Below are 18,090 nucleotides of genomic sequence, written 5' to 3'. Positions count from 1 at the left end.
CTGAGACCTTGTCTCGAAAAAGAAAAGAAAGAAAAAAATTCATGAAAACAAAACATTAGATTTTAAAGCATTTAATAATCATACTCAAACAAAAAATGATTTTATTTTAAAAAAGAATAAATTTACATACACTGCATAAGCAAGACAGTTGAAGGCTTCCAAAATAGAAACCTGAAACATATGGTCTGAAATACCACATGCTGTGATTATCCCAGGAAGATGAGTTATGTATTTGGGCAAGAAAACCCCAAGTTACCAGGCACAGTGTGGAGTGGTTTTAGTGGCTGCCATGAAAGGGTATTAGCTTAAGGGTTATGCCTATGTCTTTTTCCAGCATTATGGTACAGGTCTGAGCAAAAATGACCCAAAATGGACAGCTGTTTAGAAAGCCGGTTCTAGATTGATGCCTTGGCCCAGAATAGTAGCAAGATGAGAAAAGGATTCATTATTCTTCCTGATTCCCAGAGGAGCCTAAAAGCTTTGGAGTCTGGGTGGGCCAGGCCTAGACTTAACAGGGACACATTCTGGTGACCAGAACAGCCCAGAGCAAGAGGCCCTTTGGACTAAGACAAGCTAAGCCAGCAGGGGGCACTCTCTCTCCAGAGAGAAACTGACAGACGAAGTGTGAACGGAGACCCAAGAGAGAATTTACTAGGGTGAAGTGCTTCTCTGTAAGAAGTGAACTCAGTGAATTGAGAAGGCTCACCAAAGGCAAAACATGATCAAGCCATAGCATTTAAAACCAATACTGTAGGAATCCAGAACTAAACTTGGGATCTTCAGTAACTACTTTCTCCCTCCATTTGCTGTTATCAAGTCTATCCAAGAGTGACCAGTCATAACAAATACTTAGGCCACTGTTTAATGTTGTGTGGCTAATATATTCACCCTCCATCTAGATTATGTAAACACAGGCTTGAATGCATTCACTGAGTTGTCAACATCCCTGTTGTTGGACCTTAAACTTCCTAATCACCACACCCACTGCTGTGACAATACATACCGCCTGTCTTTGCAGATACATGTAGAAGAAACCGAGCTTTTTGTCGTTAGGCTTCAGACAAACCACCTAAAATCACCGTGTGAATCTGAACCAGCATTACCAGCTCTAGTTTGGTAGCTTGGGGGTTGGGGGAGAAACATCAGAAAGTGGTCCATCAACAGCCATGCACTGGAGAGGCAAGCAAACCTGTAAGCCAGGGATTGCCGCTCCCCAGCCATGGAGCTGAAACACTGTCAGCCAAACCAGCCAAGTGCAGGGCCCTTTCCATTCCTATTCTTAACTATGATAGATAAGAGAAGAATTGTTAAGTGAAAAATGGGCATTTTGTTAAGAATTATTCCTTTTGTTTGTTTTTCAAGACAAGATTTCCCTGTGTAGCCCTGGGCTGTCCTAGAATTCACTCTGTAGACCAGGCTGGCCTCAAACTCAGAGATCCATCTGCCTCTGATTCCCAAGTTCTGGGATTAAAACCATGTGCCACTATGCCCAGCCTAAGAATTATTCTTCAGAAATTAAAACACTATATTCAGTACCAAAGAACATCATTCCAACCTAGGCCATGGGACATACTTAAAATCAGAGAAAATGTTGGCCTTGGTGTGAATGCAAAAGTTAGAACCTCAGCAGCCTTTAAGGGTGTGTGTGTAATTTTGTCCAATGTGTGTGTATAGTGAAACACTGGCTTACTGACACCATCCCTCAAAAGATCAACAACTACCATTTTCACCAACCCATCAGTGTTTATTCTGAAACTCTGAGTGCAGGGAAAGTGCTTTCTGTTGTGGGCACCATGAATACCTTCTTCTATCTAAGGAGGACCACTCTGGGTTTAACAGGTGTTCCAGTTAACTGGCTTTTTTTCCCCCCCTTCAAAATAGGCTGCAATTTTTCTTGCACTAAAATTCTTCAAATCTAAAAATCTTAAAGTTCTTAACTGAAAATCTTAAAACTGCCAAGAGGTAAGAAGAGGTGGGGAGGTCTGAGAGGGAGTCCCGGATGCTGCCTAGTGGGTGAATAATTGAAAACATTTATACAAAGTAGCCGAGCAATGATGAGGTAACGTCACAGGGATGAGGCAGTGTCAGGGCTGCCTAACTCGGTCAGGCTTCCAGAGGACGAAGCTCATCCATTCTTGTGCTGATCTGTGCCTTCTAGGCTTCTCACTTACAACCGAAGGTGCTGAAGGCTAAGCAGGAGCATGCAGGAGTCTCAGCTCGTCCTCATTCCCACCTGTGAGAAGCTGGCAGCCCGTCATGTGTTGCTACACTAGCATAGAAACTGAATCCAGGGATGCTGTAGACTATATCCAAGGAAGCTCAGCGTCTTGCTTCGGCTAACAGTGCCTGGAGGAGATGGGCTGGCAAATAAAGCAGGCTCTTCCAGTGGCCTCATGGCTCTGCTAATGGTCTCGCCACCCATTCAGGCACAGTCCAGTCTGATCACAGGACAAGAAGCCAATTTGTCCAAGGAGTTGGTGCCTACCTTACTCCCAGACCACACTCCAGTTTGGGGATTGAGACTCGGCATTAGGCATGGTTGTAACTGAAAAGAACTATCCTGCCTTCATATTACCTCAAGTCTGCTGGGTCTCTGGAGCTTGGTGGGGCTTGTAGCCATTCCAAGCCAGGCCACAATTCCTGTCCACCCAAGACCTGGTCCTAAGTCCATGTAACAGAAAGGGGGAGGGGTGGTCTTGCAGACCTCAGGTGTGGTTTGAGCTTGGTGTCCTTACAAATGAATCACATGGTTGGCACCATAACAGTAGTATCTATGTTACATCAGCAAAACAAAATATGACTCAGATTTCCTTAAACGGGAGGCATTGAGATTACCTGAATCAACAGCTTTCTCACATTTTGCATCTCACATTAGCAGACTGGTTCCCAACTGTCTTGGGCTCAGAGCAATCCCAAAAATCTGTGCAACATTGGCACAAAGGTTGTGGCACAGATGCCAACAGATGTGTAGGTGACAAACTTGTAAGGGACTTCAATCTCTAGTCTTCGCCTGGCCTCCTTGTTCCTAGTAACCACCTTGAACCATGAGAATAATACCTGCAGGGAGAGGTTTTGCACCAGTTGGCGAACCAAGAGGATCAACATGATCCCCACCATAAATTTGGTCAGACCTAAAACCAGCATGTCAGTGGTAAGGGGTGGGATGTTCTGAATCACAGGAAGAGACGGGGTGGGCTTGGACACGAGCTGGAAGAAGTGGTTGATCCAGAATCCTAGGGTCACTCCGGCCCCAGCAGCCACGATGGTGGTGGTGTCCGCCCTGGTCGGGCTGTAGTAGTCAGACACAGGGTAATTGTAGCACAGGAGGAACGGCACGACGATGACACACACAGGGAAGAGGGGGCTGGCGGAGTCCAGGGAGTCGATGAGGGTCCAGGCAGGGTAGGTCAGGGCGATGAGGACTGCAGTGATCAGAACACCACCCAGGACATCCTGCCGGGAGAAAAAAGGAAAATGGCTGCTTAGGACTGGGAATACAATCTCTGTATGATTTATAGTATGTATTCAAAGAAAGTATAAAGCTAAGAATTTAAAGTGAAAATAGGAAATAATATACCTAGTCACTATACAGGTGCCATGTACTCTCTTACAAGAACATTTCTGTATTTCAAGAATAAATTCTGAATTTCTTTCTGAGTGAGTGGTTGATAGTTTTATGGCATTTAATCTTATATTGTTATATATATGTTAGGTCACAAGAATTGCCATAGTCTTCATAGAGGTGGCACTACCCTTTCTTGGCAGATAGTGTGAAGGCTCTAAATGCCTTTTTTTTTAACTGCATTAAAAAAAAAACTCTGACTATTAAACATTACCAGATGAATGACCCATTAACTCCTTGACCCCACTTGACTAGAGTAAATCTCACAGGAGAAAGGGACATCCCTGTAAGTAAAGAAACTGGACAGTTTATAGCAGAAACACTATTACAATACACTGTTCAATACTGCTTTCTAATACTTAAAATACTCCAATATTTACTCATAAGATGGAAGAGTCAAATCATATTGGGGAGAAATGAACACTGGTGTTTTGTGACTGCTGGTATTTGAATGTTTATAGAGGTTATATTAATAATCACCCCAAACTGAAGACAACCCCAGATTCCTGACTGGATGAAAGGGTAAAAAAACAAAAACAAAAACAAAAAAAACCTGTGTTTTATTCATGTCCTGGAATACTTTTCAGCAATCAAAAAGGCAATGTACAACTTGGATAAAATCTCCAGGAAATGCTTTTGAATGGAACAAGCTGCCAAGCTCCAAGGGTTATATACTGCCTGGTTCTATTTATATGGCATTCTTTAAAAGACAAAACCTCAAGGGCAGAGAACAGTTATCAGCCATTGCCTAGAAGTCTTGATTTACCCTGTGTGACCAAAAAGGATGTCATGATGCAGTCTAGGGACATGGCACTCTTCCATACTGAGATGGTGATTATAGGGAGTTTAGCAGTCAGGTGGGGTGTGTGTGTGTGTTGGGGGGTAGGAACATCCTCGTGGAGACAGGGGTTTGGAGAGGAGGTATGGGATGTGGAACAGTCAAAGGGTGGACTGGGAGAGGAATAAAATTTGAAGTTTAAAATAAATAAATAAATAAATTTTAAAAAATTATATGTGTGCCAGACTTCTTAAAATTTAAAGTTACATTATATGTGTGTGCACGTGTGCCCACTCCAGCAGGCCTGTGGAAGTCAAAGGGAGCTGGGTGCTTTCCACTGTGTGGTTCCTAAGGATTGCTCGGATCATCAGGCGTGGTGGTAACTGAGCATCTTTTACCTGTCGAGCCATCTTACCACCTCAAATTCACAAAAACTTATGCCAATGACTTGTCAGTTTTTTAACTAAAAACCATTACAAACAAATGAAAATGGAAATGCTTGTGGGCTCCTTTGTCCCTGTCTAACAACACTGCTAAGTGTCAGCTGCTGCATTTTAAGGGGCCCCCAGAGACCTAGAGAGGCCCCTAACTTTGTACTCCTATCTCCTCAGACTATGCTGAGGATCTCCTAGGATCTGTTCCTCACCCAGTCCTTCAGACACAGTTCTGTTAGCTGGGCATGGTGGTGAATGCATTGTGATGCACATATGGAATCTCAGCATTTGGGAAGTGGAGGCAGGAGGATGGTGAGTTCCAGGCCAGTTTGGGCTCTACTGTGAGAATCTGATTCAGTGACCCAAAGAGAAAGTTAAGGCTGTTAATGAAGCCGTCTTCCACTAAGCCACGTGCAAGATGCTACAGCATGCTTTATGGGGCAGAAACTTGTCAGTAGCTTTTAAAGGTACACATTTATCTACTGGACTAGCAGCCTCACCTAGGGGTCTGGCCCAGGGGCTGTAACTGCCCACAGCTGAATTGAGGTCATCATGTTCTGCACAATGGTGTGGCTGGTAATGGCAAGATACTGGAAGTCCTCACCAAGTCCTTCTCTAGGAGTAATGTTGCATTTAACTGTGCTATAGTTACACCATGGGACAGAGCTGTGACAAGAGGATACTGCAAGCAGTTTACAAAAGGCAAGGTGGGCCTAGGCTGTCAGGCTAACGATGACAGAGCAGAACTTTCTGCTGACTATATCCAACCCTTCTGGCGACATATCCAGATGGAGCCTGCTCTAACTGCTTTCTTTAGTGGGAAGAGCCCCTTCAGTGAGAAGTGAAGCGCCAACACTGTCCTATTGGTACCTGAGAAGAAGCAGAAATGCTTTCTCTATGACTAGTGGAGTAGACATAAAGTCTGTGAGTCACTAAGCACTCAGGTTTGTGTGGAGTGGTCAGAGCACAGAAGGTACATGCAGAACTCAAGGCTGTTCAACAGTCCTCTTGTTTACCAATAACCCATTCCTGCAGCTCAGCTGGTAACTCAGGATGCAGGATCACTCCAGTAGGTGATGTTTGTCCTGCTCAGGCTTCTCTGTGATTGAAATGGGGGTGAGCATATGTGTTTCAATCATGGATAGAGCTTCTGTCCCTGGAAAGCTCAGCAGTGTCGAAGACCTATGTGAGTGAGAACATCTACCCTCCAAAAAGGTATAAAGGGGACCTCCAACTTAAGGATACCACTCATGCAGCTGTCTTACCTGCCAAGAACAGCAGGTGACAGAAGCTAACAGGAGCTGGGATTGGTGAGGAAGCCAGCTTTCAGCGGCTCTGCCCACCTGGATTTAAAGAATCCCCTGGCTGCTATAACCTTTAAAGGAAGTGAACGGACAATCCCAATTTCAGATAATGTATTTCCCTGCATGGGTTTAGAGACACTTTGTTGAGCAGAGTTTTTACATACTGATTTCTACACAGTTTAAGAGGATGGTGTTTTTAAAATGACACAGAGCATAGCAAACTGTTAAATCCTCCAATAAGTAACAAGGCAAGATGCTGAATAGCATGGGTAAGATATAGTTCTATTTTGACTGACAAAAAGCTTGGAACACGGACAGGTAGATATTTACAGAGCAATGCACTTGGGTACACAGTGGGGAAGGGGACTTTTCACACTAGAGTTTTATATCACATGTATGCATTTATTATTTCCTTTGTAAATAAGTGAAATTAAACTTAGCATCTTCCCCAGATGGGATCTGCCCATCCACGGCCACATGAGTGAGGACCTCTGTGCAGATGGCCTGCTGAGGACCGGAGTATTTTGTCTACGTGTTTAAAGGAACATTATTGTTAAGAGTTGGGGAGAGTGAAACACCACAAACAAGCCTTCCTCTCACAGGGAAGAGGAGATACTGCTACTCAGAAGGCCCCTTGTCACGTCCACCAGTCACATGTCTGACTCCCAAGGAAGTCAACAGGGACAAAAGGGACATTTGCCTCATCCATAGAGATAAAGCAGCTCCAGTCTTTTCTGGAAGGAAGTCTCCCAAAGCCAGCTCACTCACTCTTCCTTGGCCCTCCAGCCATGGTTGCTCATGGGGCTATCTTGATGGCTGCAGTTCTCATGGAGACCCCTGACAGATTTAACTAAAACTTTCTTCCCAGATGCTCCTAGGTTATGTCATGAACCATTCAAACTAGGCAGCACAGACACTCTCCCCTATCTGATCCGGAGTACGGCCAGGAATCTACACCCTGCCTCCCCAGCATAATCTAGGTTCAGTGAATGTAAAGTTAGAACAAAACAAAATAAAACCCAGGAACACCAGCCTAGAGCCTGAGCACAGTCAAAATCCTCAGCGTTTTCCAGGAATTTCTCACAGCTTTCCCACATCTCTCAAATGAGTCTGCTTGCTTTTTAAATTTTTTTAAATTTTTTTTGGGGGGGTGGCTCACACCTTTGATCCCAGCACTTAGGAGGCATGCAGGCAGATCTCTGTAAGTTCGTGGCTAGCCTGTTCTACACAGTGAGTTCCCTGGAGCATAGACAACTTTCACATATGAATTAAAAATGACTCCAATAACCATTAAGGGCTCCTTGGGGAGAGGCTGGCCTCATGAGCCCCACTCCATTCCCTGATAGGCTATTTATGGGCTCAGTCCTGTGTAGGCCTTGTTCAGGTAGCTTCTGCTGATGTACGTTCATGAGTGCAAGACCATGTCCTGAAAACATCTTTTCACAGCGTTCATCCCCATCCTCTGGCTTGGTCATTCTTTCTGCTCTCTCTTCCCTGAGACTTGGAGTGGGTGGAGCAGATGTCCTGTTTAGGATTATGCACTCAACAGACACTTATTTCCAGTACTCTGACGAGTTATGAGTCTCTGCTCACTGAACCGCGGCCCACTGCAAACAGAAGCTTCTATGGTCAAGGCTGAGCCCACTTGCCTTTTGTTAAACACACCGAGTACAGTTTTGTATTCCTTTAGCTATAGTGTGATCCAGCCATCTCTACCTGGCTAGTTCTCTCCTCTCTAAGGCTTGACTCTAGGGCTATGCCTCTCTCACACACTGTCATGTATCTCCACAGCTGGCAGTGATCTCCCTCCCCACTGAGCAGAAGGTGAAGAACATACTTCATGTACTTCCATTATTTTGCCTTTGCTGTGATGAGATACTTTCCTCTGGGCTCATTAAAAGTGTCTGGACAGAAAGTCAAGGTTGAGCTAAGGTTGCTGATTTATTTGCAGTCTTTCTCATAGCATCTGGACTAGAGCAGACACTCGCTTGCAAAGTCAGGAGGCTTGGGTGTTGGCTACCCATTGTTTCAAAGTATAAATAAGAATTTACCCTGGTTCCTTCTGTCTTCTTTTGTAATTACAGTTACCAAAGTCCCTGACATCTGGTTGGAATAGTCTTTATAAACTTAATTATGTTCATCTTCAACCCAAACTAAATTATTTTGGTTCACAGCCCCATCATTTGAGGCAAAACTAATTTTAGCCAATATGGCTGAAGATGGAGTTTCCCCCGTCCCTTCTAGCCATGCATTTGGATTTTCATCCATGAAAAGTAATACTATGATAAAAGTATTTAGATATTTTCATAAGAAAAACACCTGAGCCATAACTAGTGAGATTTCCAAGTTGGGAACTGGAAATTTCTTGTAACAAAATTATTTTGTAAATACTTCTAAATAAAAGAACTGTAAATGCTCTAAGTTTTATTTTTAAATAACTTATCTTGAAACAAGGCTTTATTCTGTAGCTCAGGCTGGCCCTAGCACTGGTCCTAAAACAAAACAAACAAACAAACAAACAAAACCCCAACAAAACAAAAACTTTCAAAAACTGTTTCCAGAGATGAAGATAATTAAACTACAAAGCATACAACATTACACGAACACTCAGACCTATGATTCTACTCAAGGAATTTGAAGAAAATGAAGACAGTAAAATTGTTCACAAAGCTCCCATCACCTACGGTGCTGGGGGAACTGCGCCGTTGGTCGAGTGCTTGCCTAATGTGCAGGAGCCCCCAGCATCAGCATAGAATACAACTAGGGTGTAGTGGCATGCACCTGTTCTAGAACTCAGGGCATCTGAGGCACGAGGGTCAAAAGTTCAAGGTCATCTCCAGCCACAGAGTGAGTCTGATGACAGCTTAGAATACAGGAGACTAGGTCTCAGGAAGGAAGGAAAGAAGGAAGGATTAGTTTACACTTGAAAATTGTTCTTGGGCTATTTCAATTCATGCAACTAAGACCAAAGGTAACGTGCTCCACTAGAGAAAAACTCAAAAATGCAAGCAAGAAAAATTATTCTAAAGAAAGGGGCACGCATCACAGCGAGACTGAAAAGGCACAGGCTGAACATGTCCTGCGGCTCACACAAAAAATGAGATGAGAAGCATGCTGCTTCCTTATTTAATAATAGAGCAGGAACACTTTCCATTTGAAAAGACACATGTCTGGAAATCTCATGCCCCTCCCTATGGCTTCAAAGTTAACAATAAGTGAGATTTAATGAAGAGAACACAGTCTAATCTTAAGTACACACACACACACACACACACACTCATGCATGAGTGAAATATCAGAAGGAAATAAATTGGGCTTTCTGAGTGGGAATATTACAGATGATTTCTGTTTTCCATATGCTCTACTGACTCACTGCCATATTTTCCTGAATTTTATGCAGTTGATACCTTTGTCTTTTTTTCTATCAGTATAGTACTTATTTATTTAGAGACAGTGTTTTCTGACTGTAGCCATAGATGACTTCGAACTCCTAATCCTCCTGCCTCTGCCTACAGAGTGCTATCCTGACCATGTACATCACTATGTCAAGATTAGTATTTTTATATTAATAAAAATACCATTTGATTCTTCACAATAGCCACACTATAGAATCAGCCTCGGTATCTCTCAACAGATAAACGGATAAAGAAAATGAGTTATGTATATACAGTGGAGGCTCATCCAGCCAAAAGGCAGAAAGAAATCAAGTCATTTCAGGACAGTAGATGGGAGCTGATGTCACTGCATTGAGCAAGAAAAGCCAGATGCAGAAAGCCAAGGATGGCAAGCTTTCTGCCACATGTCAGGGAGAATAAAATAAAACAGATAACCTGAAAAGTGAGACAGGAGTCCTCCAAGGAAAGGAACGTCAGGGCGGAGTTTAGTGACAATGTCTATTAACACATGACATTATGCATTCTTATCACTAGCCAAACAGAAAGGACTTGTTCAGTTTTGGTGAGCATCTCTGGAAAGTTCTACAGTGTGCCCTTACCCCTCTGTCTATATCTACATTAGTGAGTTCTGACCCTCCATTCCTTTCCCATGTGTGGTTTACTGGGACAAATTTTCATCCTATCTCCCAGCATCTCCCCTGAAGAACACCATTGAGGGGTTAGGGCCGCCCAAGGTTGTCTGGCTAGAAAGAGGGGCAAAGCCAGATACTCACTCAATTTTGCAAAGAATGCTTTCAGGTCCCTGGACCATTTAGGCATGTAGGCTGGGGAACTCTGGCTCAGGCATCTTCCCCTCTGCCAGATCCCCTGCTGAGAACATGAAGGGCCTGCTCTAGCCCTGAGGGCCTCACAGAATGAGCTGGAGCCAGGAACCCAGGCAAAGCCCAGATACACAGACTGCTCTGAATGCCCACGAAAATGACAATGACCCAAGCTAGACCTGGCCTTCCTCTCGAGAGTAAGGAGGTAGCCGCTGGAAATCTGTTAGTGTCTCCTCCTGAACATCTTTGAATGGTTTCCTGTGCTAGTGTAGGTTTAATTTGATTTCTTAGAATAATGAAGACAGGCTTCAGCAAGCAGGAGGCCACAGTGCTTATGAATATACATATTAGTGATTTCAGACAAAAACCGGGGTTTATGTAATTAGCATTTGTATGGGGAAGAAAAATGAATATATATGTTTAAAAGTATTAATTTTCAATCATCAGACATCATTGTCTACAGAGAAGTCAGGTGTCACACCTGGGCCTGTAAGCCCTACCACTCAGGAGCCTGGGGCAGGAGAATTGCAAGCTCCAGGCCAGCCTGGACTACAGAGTGAGAATCTGTCTCAAACAGAGTTTAGTAGAGCATAGTTAAGTACAGGGGATAAGATCTCCAGTGCCCAGATAAATGCCAGGTGGGCGTGGTCACCCACCTGTAATCCCAAACAAGGAGTCCCTGAGACAAACTGGCTAGGTTGGCTGAACTGGGAAGCTCTGGATTCAACAAGAGATCCTGTCTCTGTAAATAAAGTGGAGGGCAATCAAGGGGGAATTGTCCAGTGTCAACCTGTAGCCCCATGCCACCTGCACACAGGTGCACCGCACATGTGCACCACATGCATGTGTGTTCACACCCATGCAAACACCACACGTGAAATAAAAATCAGAAAAAGAAACCGAGCTCAATCAGAAGCAGGAAGCCAAGTAACCCTCTTGCTCCACCGCTGGTGACACGAACAGTAAGATCTGCTGTCGTGGGATCTGAGAGCGGATGCTCCTTTGTGAGCCATGGCTGTTCTTGAAGCCAGCCACTTTATGGGGCCTAGGACCGTTACCAATCTAGGACTAAGGACCAACAAGCATAGCACTCTGTGGCTACAAAGAGAGGCTTGAAAAGACCTTCTGAAAACTCACTGATGCTGGGAAGAAGCCACACGGGGCAGAAAAGAGGACGCCAGCTTCCTCGGGGCTGTAGTTTTAGAGCAAAGGGAGGCTATTTAAAGATTCAATAGAAATGACGATGATTTTGACAAGGAGTGGATTTCTGTGGGTGTGTTAAAATATTACAAAGCATGGATGTAACAGAGCGGGGCAGAGTAGCAAGTGCTTCTCCTCCCTCAAATTAATAAGTAATAAAAGCTTAAGCTGACCGTGATGGTCCACGCCTGTAATCCTGCACTGGGGAAGTGGAGGCAGAACCAAGCAGTGCAAGGTAAGCCCTGCCTAGGCAGTGATTCGGGACCTTCCTGAGCTACAGAAATCCTGTCTCAAGAACGTAGATGTAAGACAAAACCTCACTTTGATGTCACACAAGGACAAAGGTCACCTGAAGGTCACAGGAGGGCAAGCTTTACCCACCTCACTGTTTCACTAGGTTTTAGACTCGTCTGAGCAATGCAGGATCCTGTCTCAAAAGATTTTGGTTTTTTTTTTTTTTGGTGTTGTTTCAAAAAAATGATTTTTAGTTGTGATTGAAGAAAGGTAAAAAGAAATTCACTTTATTCATCTAACATATTTAATATACAGAACATATTATCTCTATAGATAATCAATGAAAATATGCCAATAGCATTAAACTTTCTCACACTACTCTCCTCAGAATCTCCCTTAAAGGGACAAGCTATCTGGTTGGGTTTTGTCTTATTAAAAGGTAAATGATTTCTGTTCATTGGAAATGATTCTGCCTGGATAAAGAAAATGTGGTACACTTATGTAATACCCCTCGGCCATTTAAAAAATGAAATCATGAAATTCACGGGTAAATGGATATAACTAGAGATATCCTGAGTGAGATAACCCAGATGCAGAAAGACAAATACAGTATGTATTGACTTATATGCAGATATTAGCCCAAAAGCTCACAATATCCAAGATAAAACTCACAGACCACATGAGAAGGAAGACCAAAGTGGGGGCGCTTCAGTCCTTCTTAGAAGGAGTAACAAAATACTCATAAGAGCAACTATGGAGACAAAGTGAGGGACAGAAACTGAAGGAGGGGCCATCTGGAGACTGTTCCACCTGGGTGTCCATCCCATGTGCAGTCACCAAAGGTAGATGCTGATGTGGATGTCAGGAAGTGCATGCTGACAGGAGCCTCTCCTTAGAGGTCTGCCAGAGTCTGACATATACAGAGGCGGATGCTCACAGCTAACCATTGAGCTGATCATGGGGTTCCCAATGGAAGAGTTAGAGTGAAGACTGAGGGAGCTGAAAGGGTTTGCGGCCCCATGAGGAGAGCAACAATACCAACCAACCAGAGCTCCCAGTGCTGAAACCACCAGCCTGGGAGCACTTAGGGAGAGATGTACATGTAGGGGAGGATGACCTTGTAGGGCATAGGTAGGAGAGGAGGAGGTCCTTGGTCCCGTGAAGGCTGGACACCCAGTGTGGGGGAAACTCGAGGGCTGGGAGGTGGGCGTGAGTGGGTGGGTGGGGGCACATCCCCATAGAAGCAGGAGGAGGGGGGATGGGATGGGGAAGAATAGGGTAAGGGGATAACATCTGAAATGTAAATAAAATATATATATAAAAAAAAAGGATATCTAGATGATCCTTAGCTACGGAGTAAGTTTGAGGCCAGCCTGGGATCTTGTTTAAAAAAGAAAGAAAAAGAAAAGGAAAATCATCGCTTACTTCTCTTGGCTCCTCAGAGTCTAACAAGTCCCAGCAGTTGTTCACGAACCACACCAAACTCCCCACCCCAAATCCCGTGTGTATGAACAGTCTATCTGTGATGCATGGCAGGGCCTGGCAGGCCAGGAGGATTATGACAGCAGCTCAGACATGTTTCCAGGCGGGTTTTATCATCATCTCTGACAACTGCTGAGAAGTGCATGAGATTGGCAGGTACAGGGGAAGGCCGAGCTGCCGGCAGACACAAAAGACACTGTCAGACCCTTAAGTGATCTTTCTTGAGCCTGGGTGGGCAGCAGGGCCTCTGAGTAAGGAGAGAACAGAGCAGAGTCATGTTCCATGGGACGTATGTATCCGACAGGTCCATGCAGGTTGTGTGTAATCGGCATTCCCACTGTCTTGTCAGGAGATGTGATGTGTATGGACTGCTTTCACACTGCACCTCACATAAGAACCCCACAGGGAAGCTCTTGAATGCAGCTTCCAATGACACAGGGTCCAGGTGGCACCTGAGACTGCATTTCTAACAAACTCTCAGATGATGCTGAGGGACAAGGGGTCCACGGGTGAGGGACCAACTCCACCTCAACTTGCTAGACGGCAGAGGCCAGCACAGTCATGTTTATGCAGCATGGCAGGGCCTCCCACTTTCTTCTGTGAAACACACATGAGAATAAAAGCTTCAGAATGCACTGAAAAAGTCATCTTTGAATTTCTGATGTGGTGATACTTATGCACACGAAAGGGAATCTGTGAATTCTTGGTGGCCCTAGTGCCATAACTGTTCACACCTAGAAGAGAAGGAAGTCTGCCGTTGTCCTTTTTCCATGCTTTTGGTGAATGCTGGCTTGTGTCCTGGATGTTGGGTCCCTGAGCAAAAGCTAAGCTTTCCAGGGGAGTACTGTGCAGTTCTCCCTTCATCTGAAAGCCAGACTCCTGGCATCTTGCTTGATGGAGTGTCAAGAAGACAGTCCATAAATGTATGTATGGCATGCTCCCTCTGTGGTGAGGCTGGACATCTCAATCCCAGAGAGTTCTGATCATTTTCTTTAAGGTCTCATTAATAGGAAAAATGGGATAGAAATACAACTTGCCTCACAAGGTTGCTGTGAATTATCCTATGGGGTAGCTAATACTCATAAGAACAATTAGAACAGTGATTATCAACATTTCTAATGCTGCAATCCTTTAATAGAGTTCTTCATGTTGTGCTGGCTCCCAGCCATAAAATTATTTTGTTGGTATTTCATTAACTGTGATTTTGATACTATTATGAATCACAGTGTAAATATCTGATATGCAGGATATCTGATATGCTGCCCTTGTGAAAGGGTCATTCGACGCCCACAGGGGTCACAACCCACAGGTTGCGAATGTCTGACTTAGAACAATGCCTAACAGATGCGATACTTATAAACACATCTGATGCACCAGATAATATAGGATATGTAACATCCGTACCCAGAAAACCACAATGGTCCTGAGAAAAAGCAAAGATCTGAATACATCCATGGGCAAGGATGCTCAGCAATGCGAGATGCCAGTTCTCTCAAGACAATACACACACTCATTTACCTCAGTGAGAGCCCAGCAGTAGAGAAAATGACAAGCTGCACGGGGTGCAAAATGAATATGGAAACACCAAGAGCCCAGAAGAGCAAGGAAGAGGGCTGCAAGGCCTTCACCACCTGCAGATGGTGAGTCTAAGATCTATCAGATGTTACACAGGTCTAATATCCATCAGATATTAGATATTTGAAAGAGATATCTAACAGCCAATAAACATACAGAACAGTGGTCTTAGCAAGAAGATAGAGCAGTGTGGAAGAGCATGGTGTATACAGAGAGAATGTAAGTAGTCACATGATTTACTATGAAGATGATCCTTCTGTATCTGCATAAAGGACAGCGATCCCAAGTACACAGTGGACTGGGCATTCATATAAAATAAAAGTCACAAAATCAACTCCAAGTAGAGCATAGATATAAATAAGCAGAGTAAAATGATTAAATCTTCATAGATATAATATAAAATAATACTTTCATAATTTGTGGTATGGAGAAAAATAGCTTAGGACATAGAACTATAACCATCAGCTAAAGATTCAGGAATTGGGCTCCACTGAGACTGTAAACTTCTCACCAAAAAAAAAAAAAAAAAAAAAAAAAACAACTGCCAATAAAAGAGTAAAAAAAAAAAAAAAGAAGCTACAAAGCACAGAAGAGAATTAGTAATACATTTGGCTAGCAATGTATTGATAAATACCAGTAAAAAGACACGTGATCCAGTTAAGCGGGGAGGGGTTAAAAACAACTGGTACCTCACAAAGAAAGAGATATCTAACAGCCAATAAACATATAAAGGGGGTTAAAAAATCACCATGCAGAGAAACCAAAATCAAATAAGATACTGAGACATCTCACTGGAGGAGATGAAGATGGAGGAGACAGTGGAGAAGGGGACCTGCCATATGCCTCCAGTGAGAGCAGGAACTGACAGGACCCAATGGCCGATCTCGAAGATGAACACTCACACACCTATGAGATACCCTGTCTCCTGCATTCAGGCTCTGATAAAACCCATCTGTCTGCACTAAAGGGTGTAAAGGGAAGTTCAGAGTGGTACTATTTATAACTGTCTCACTGGGATGACCCAAACGTACATCAATCATGAAGGAACAGTGGAGCATCTTCACATAGTTGAATACTAAATTGTGATGGTTTGTATATGCTCAGCCCAGGGAGTGGCACTATTTGGAGGGGTGGCCTTATTGGAGAAGTGGGTATGTTACTGTGGGTGTGGGCTGTAAGACCCTACTCCTAGCTGCCTGGAAATCAGTCTTCCACTAGCAGCTTGCAGATAAAGATGCTGAATTCTCAATTCTGCCTGCAGCATGCCTGCCTGCATGCTGCCATATTCTTGCCTTGATGATAAAGGATTGAACCTCTGAACCTATAAGCCAGCCCCAATTAAATGTTGTCCTTAAAAGAGTTGCCTTGGTCATGGTGTCTCTTCACAGCAGTAAAACCCTAACACACACACACACACACACACACACACACACACACACACACACACAAACGCAATAAACTCTGCTGGACATGGTGGCACAGACATGGTGGCACATGCCTGGAGTTTCAGTTGTCTAGGAGGCTGAGGGAGGAGGATTGCTTGAGCCTAAGAGTTTGAAGCTAGAGTGGGTGGCCTAGCAAGGCCTGGTCTCGACAGCACTACTGCTAATGAATGCTGCAGATGAACATGAAGCTACACTCAATAGGGGCTGATTTCACAAGCTTAAGGGAAAGTCAATCTCCCCAGTGTGCTCCTGGTTACTACATGCCATTAAACAAGTGGACAATGCTGATGATCTGGGCAGCAGTGCCTTTAGGGGGACGCAGAATCGAGACCACAGGACTTGGGCTGGTGATGTTGTCTCCTGGCACGGGTTATATTTACATGCAGCAAAGCACACATTCTTTGTTAGAAAATTTCTGAGCTGCACAAGTATAATTTGACACATCTATATAAATGTTTTGTAAATTTTTTTCTTGCTTGAACCCCAAAAGTGAGGGTTCTAGAATTAGACCCCACGTACCTCATCCTACACATGTGGCATCAGTCTTCTCATTGATCTCTGGTACTACTTACACATTCACGTCCAAGGACTAGGTAGCAAGATCTGTTGTCATGACATTCAAGTCCACAAGAAGACATGGAATGTCCTTTCCCATTCCCAGCTGCTCTGTCATCCCGTTGATCAAGTGAGATGTACCTGGAATATTCTGAGGACCTCTTGTGAGATGTCCTTCCCTCCTAAGAACTGGTTTTGGGGAGCTGTCTCAGTGGGTTAAGTGCTTGCTGTCCTAGCACAAGAACCTGAGCTCAGATCCTAGAACCCATGTAAAAATCTCGGCATGGCCATGAGTGCCTACAACCCTTGTGCTGAGGAGGTGGAGACAGCATGTTGGGGAGGGAGGAAAGGGAGGAGGGACAGAGGAGGGAAGAGGGAGGAGGGAGGGAGGAGGGAGGAGGAAGGAAGGAAGAAAGAGAATTGGGTTTCCAGACAACTAAACTTATTATTCCCTACACATCACTCCAAGGTCACTAAACCTGCCACCCTATATTCTTAGAAAGTTACAATATGGGCCTCCATGCTGACACAGTATTTCCTACCATATGACACTTTCTTATAAGATAAAGATTATTCAAACAAGCAAAACAAAAAACACTGGAAAGAAAAAGTACTCTGTGATCTGATGAGGTCAGACCAGTAGCTGACTATTTCCCAGTCTGAATCAATAAATTGCAAAGAAATAACAGGGAAAAAATAGATCAACAGCCGGTAATCTGTTCATACTGGTGGTCATCCAGTGACCATTTATTGGGAGTCCAATGCCAGGAATCCTGCTGGGAACTAGGGCAAAAGTGATGGCAAGGAAAAGCAAAGAAAAAAGACTGCTATCCTCAAAGGATTCACAGCCTAGTGGGTTGCAGGTTGCCCAGAGCCAAGCACATGCTTCCATCCCAGTCTGCATGTCTCCTGACAAGATGCTAACAAGATGCATATTCAGTATGAACTCAAATTGTCAGTGGCTCCTAACTGCTGGGCCATCTCTCTGGCCCCTCTTTTATTATTTTAAAATATCCCTGAAAATACAAATGAACTTATAATTTTTGATGAATATTTAAATTTCTTTTGGGGGGAACTGTCTGTTCTTGCTAACTGGCAAGCTAGCCTTTACTTAGTTGATGTTTATATTAATCCACTTTCCAAGTGGCTTTTGAGATGTCATGAAGAACATGGGAAGCTTCCTCCTGAGGCAAAGAGGTCTCTCTCTCTCTCTCTCTCTCTCTCTCTCTCTCTCTCTCTCTCTCT

At 44.0% G+C, this 18,090-nt stretch overlaps 1 protein-coding gene across 1 annotated transcript in view; it reads right to left on the bottom strand.

The window, feature by feature from the left end:
- Positions 1-2,841: 2,841 nt before the first annotated feature.
- The window catches only part of Sgpp2 (sphingosine-1-phosphate phosphatase 2), a 108,940-nt gene continuing 93,691 nt past the window's right edge, over positions 2,842-18,090 (bottom strand). Inside the window, exon 5 of the mRNA XM_028760739.1 lies at positions 2,842-3,453. Within this exon, the coding sequence (XP_028616572.1) occupies positions 2,902-3,453 (552 nt within the window). The 3' untranslated portion in view covers positions 2,842-2,901. The remainder of the gene's footprint in view (positions 3,454-18,090) is intronic.

Source organism: Grammomys surdaster, unplaced genomic scaffold (genome assembly GCF_004785775.1).
Source record: "Grammomys surdaster isolate TR1022 unplaced genomic scaffold, NIH_TR_1.0 126546, whole genome shotgun sequence".
Taxonomy (NCBI): Eukaryota; Metazoa; Chordata; class Mammalia; order Rodentia; family Muridae; genus Grammomys; species Grammomys surdaster.
This window is presented reverse-complemented; position numbering and strand designations above follow the sequence as displayed.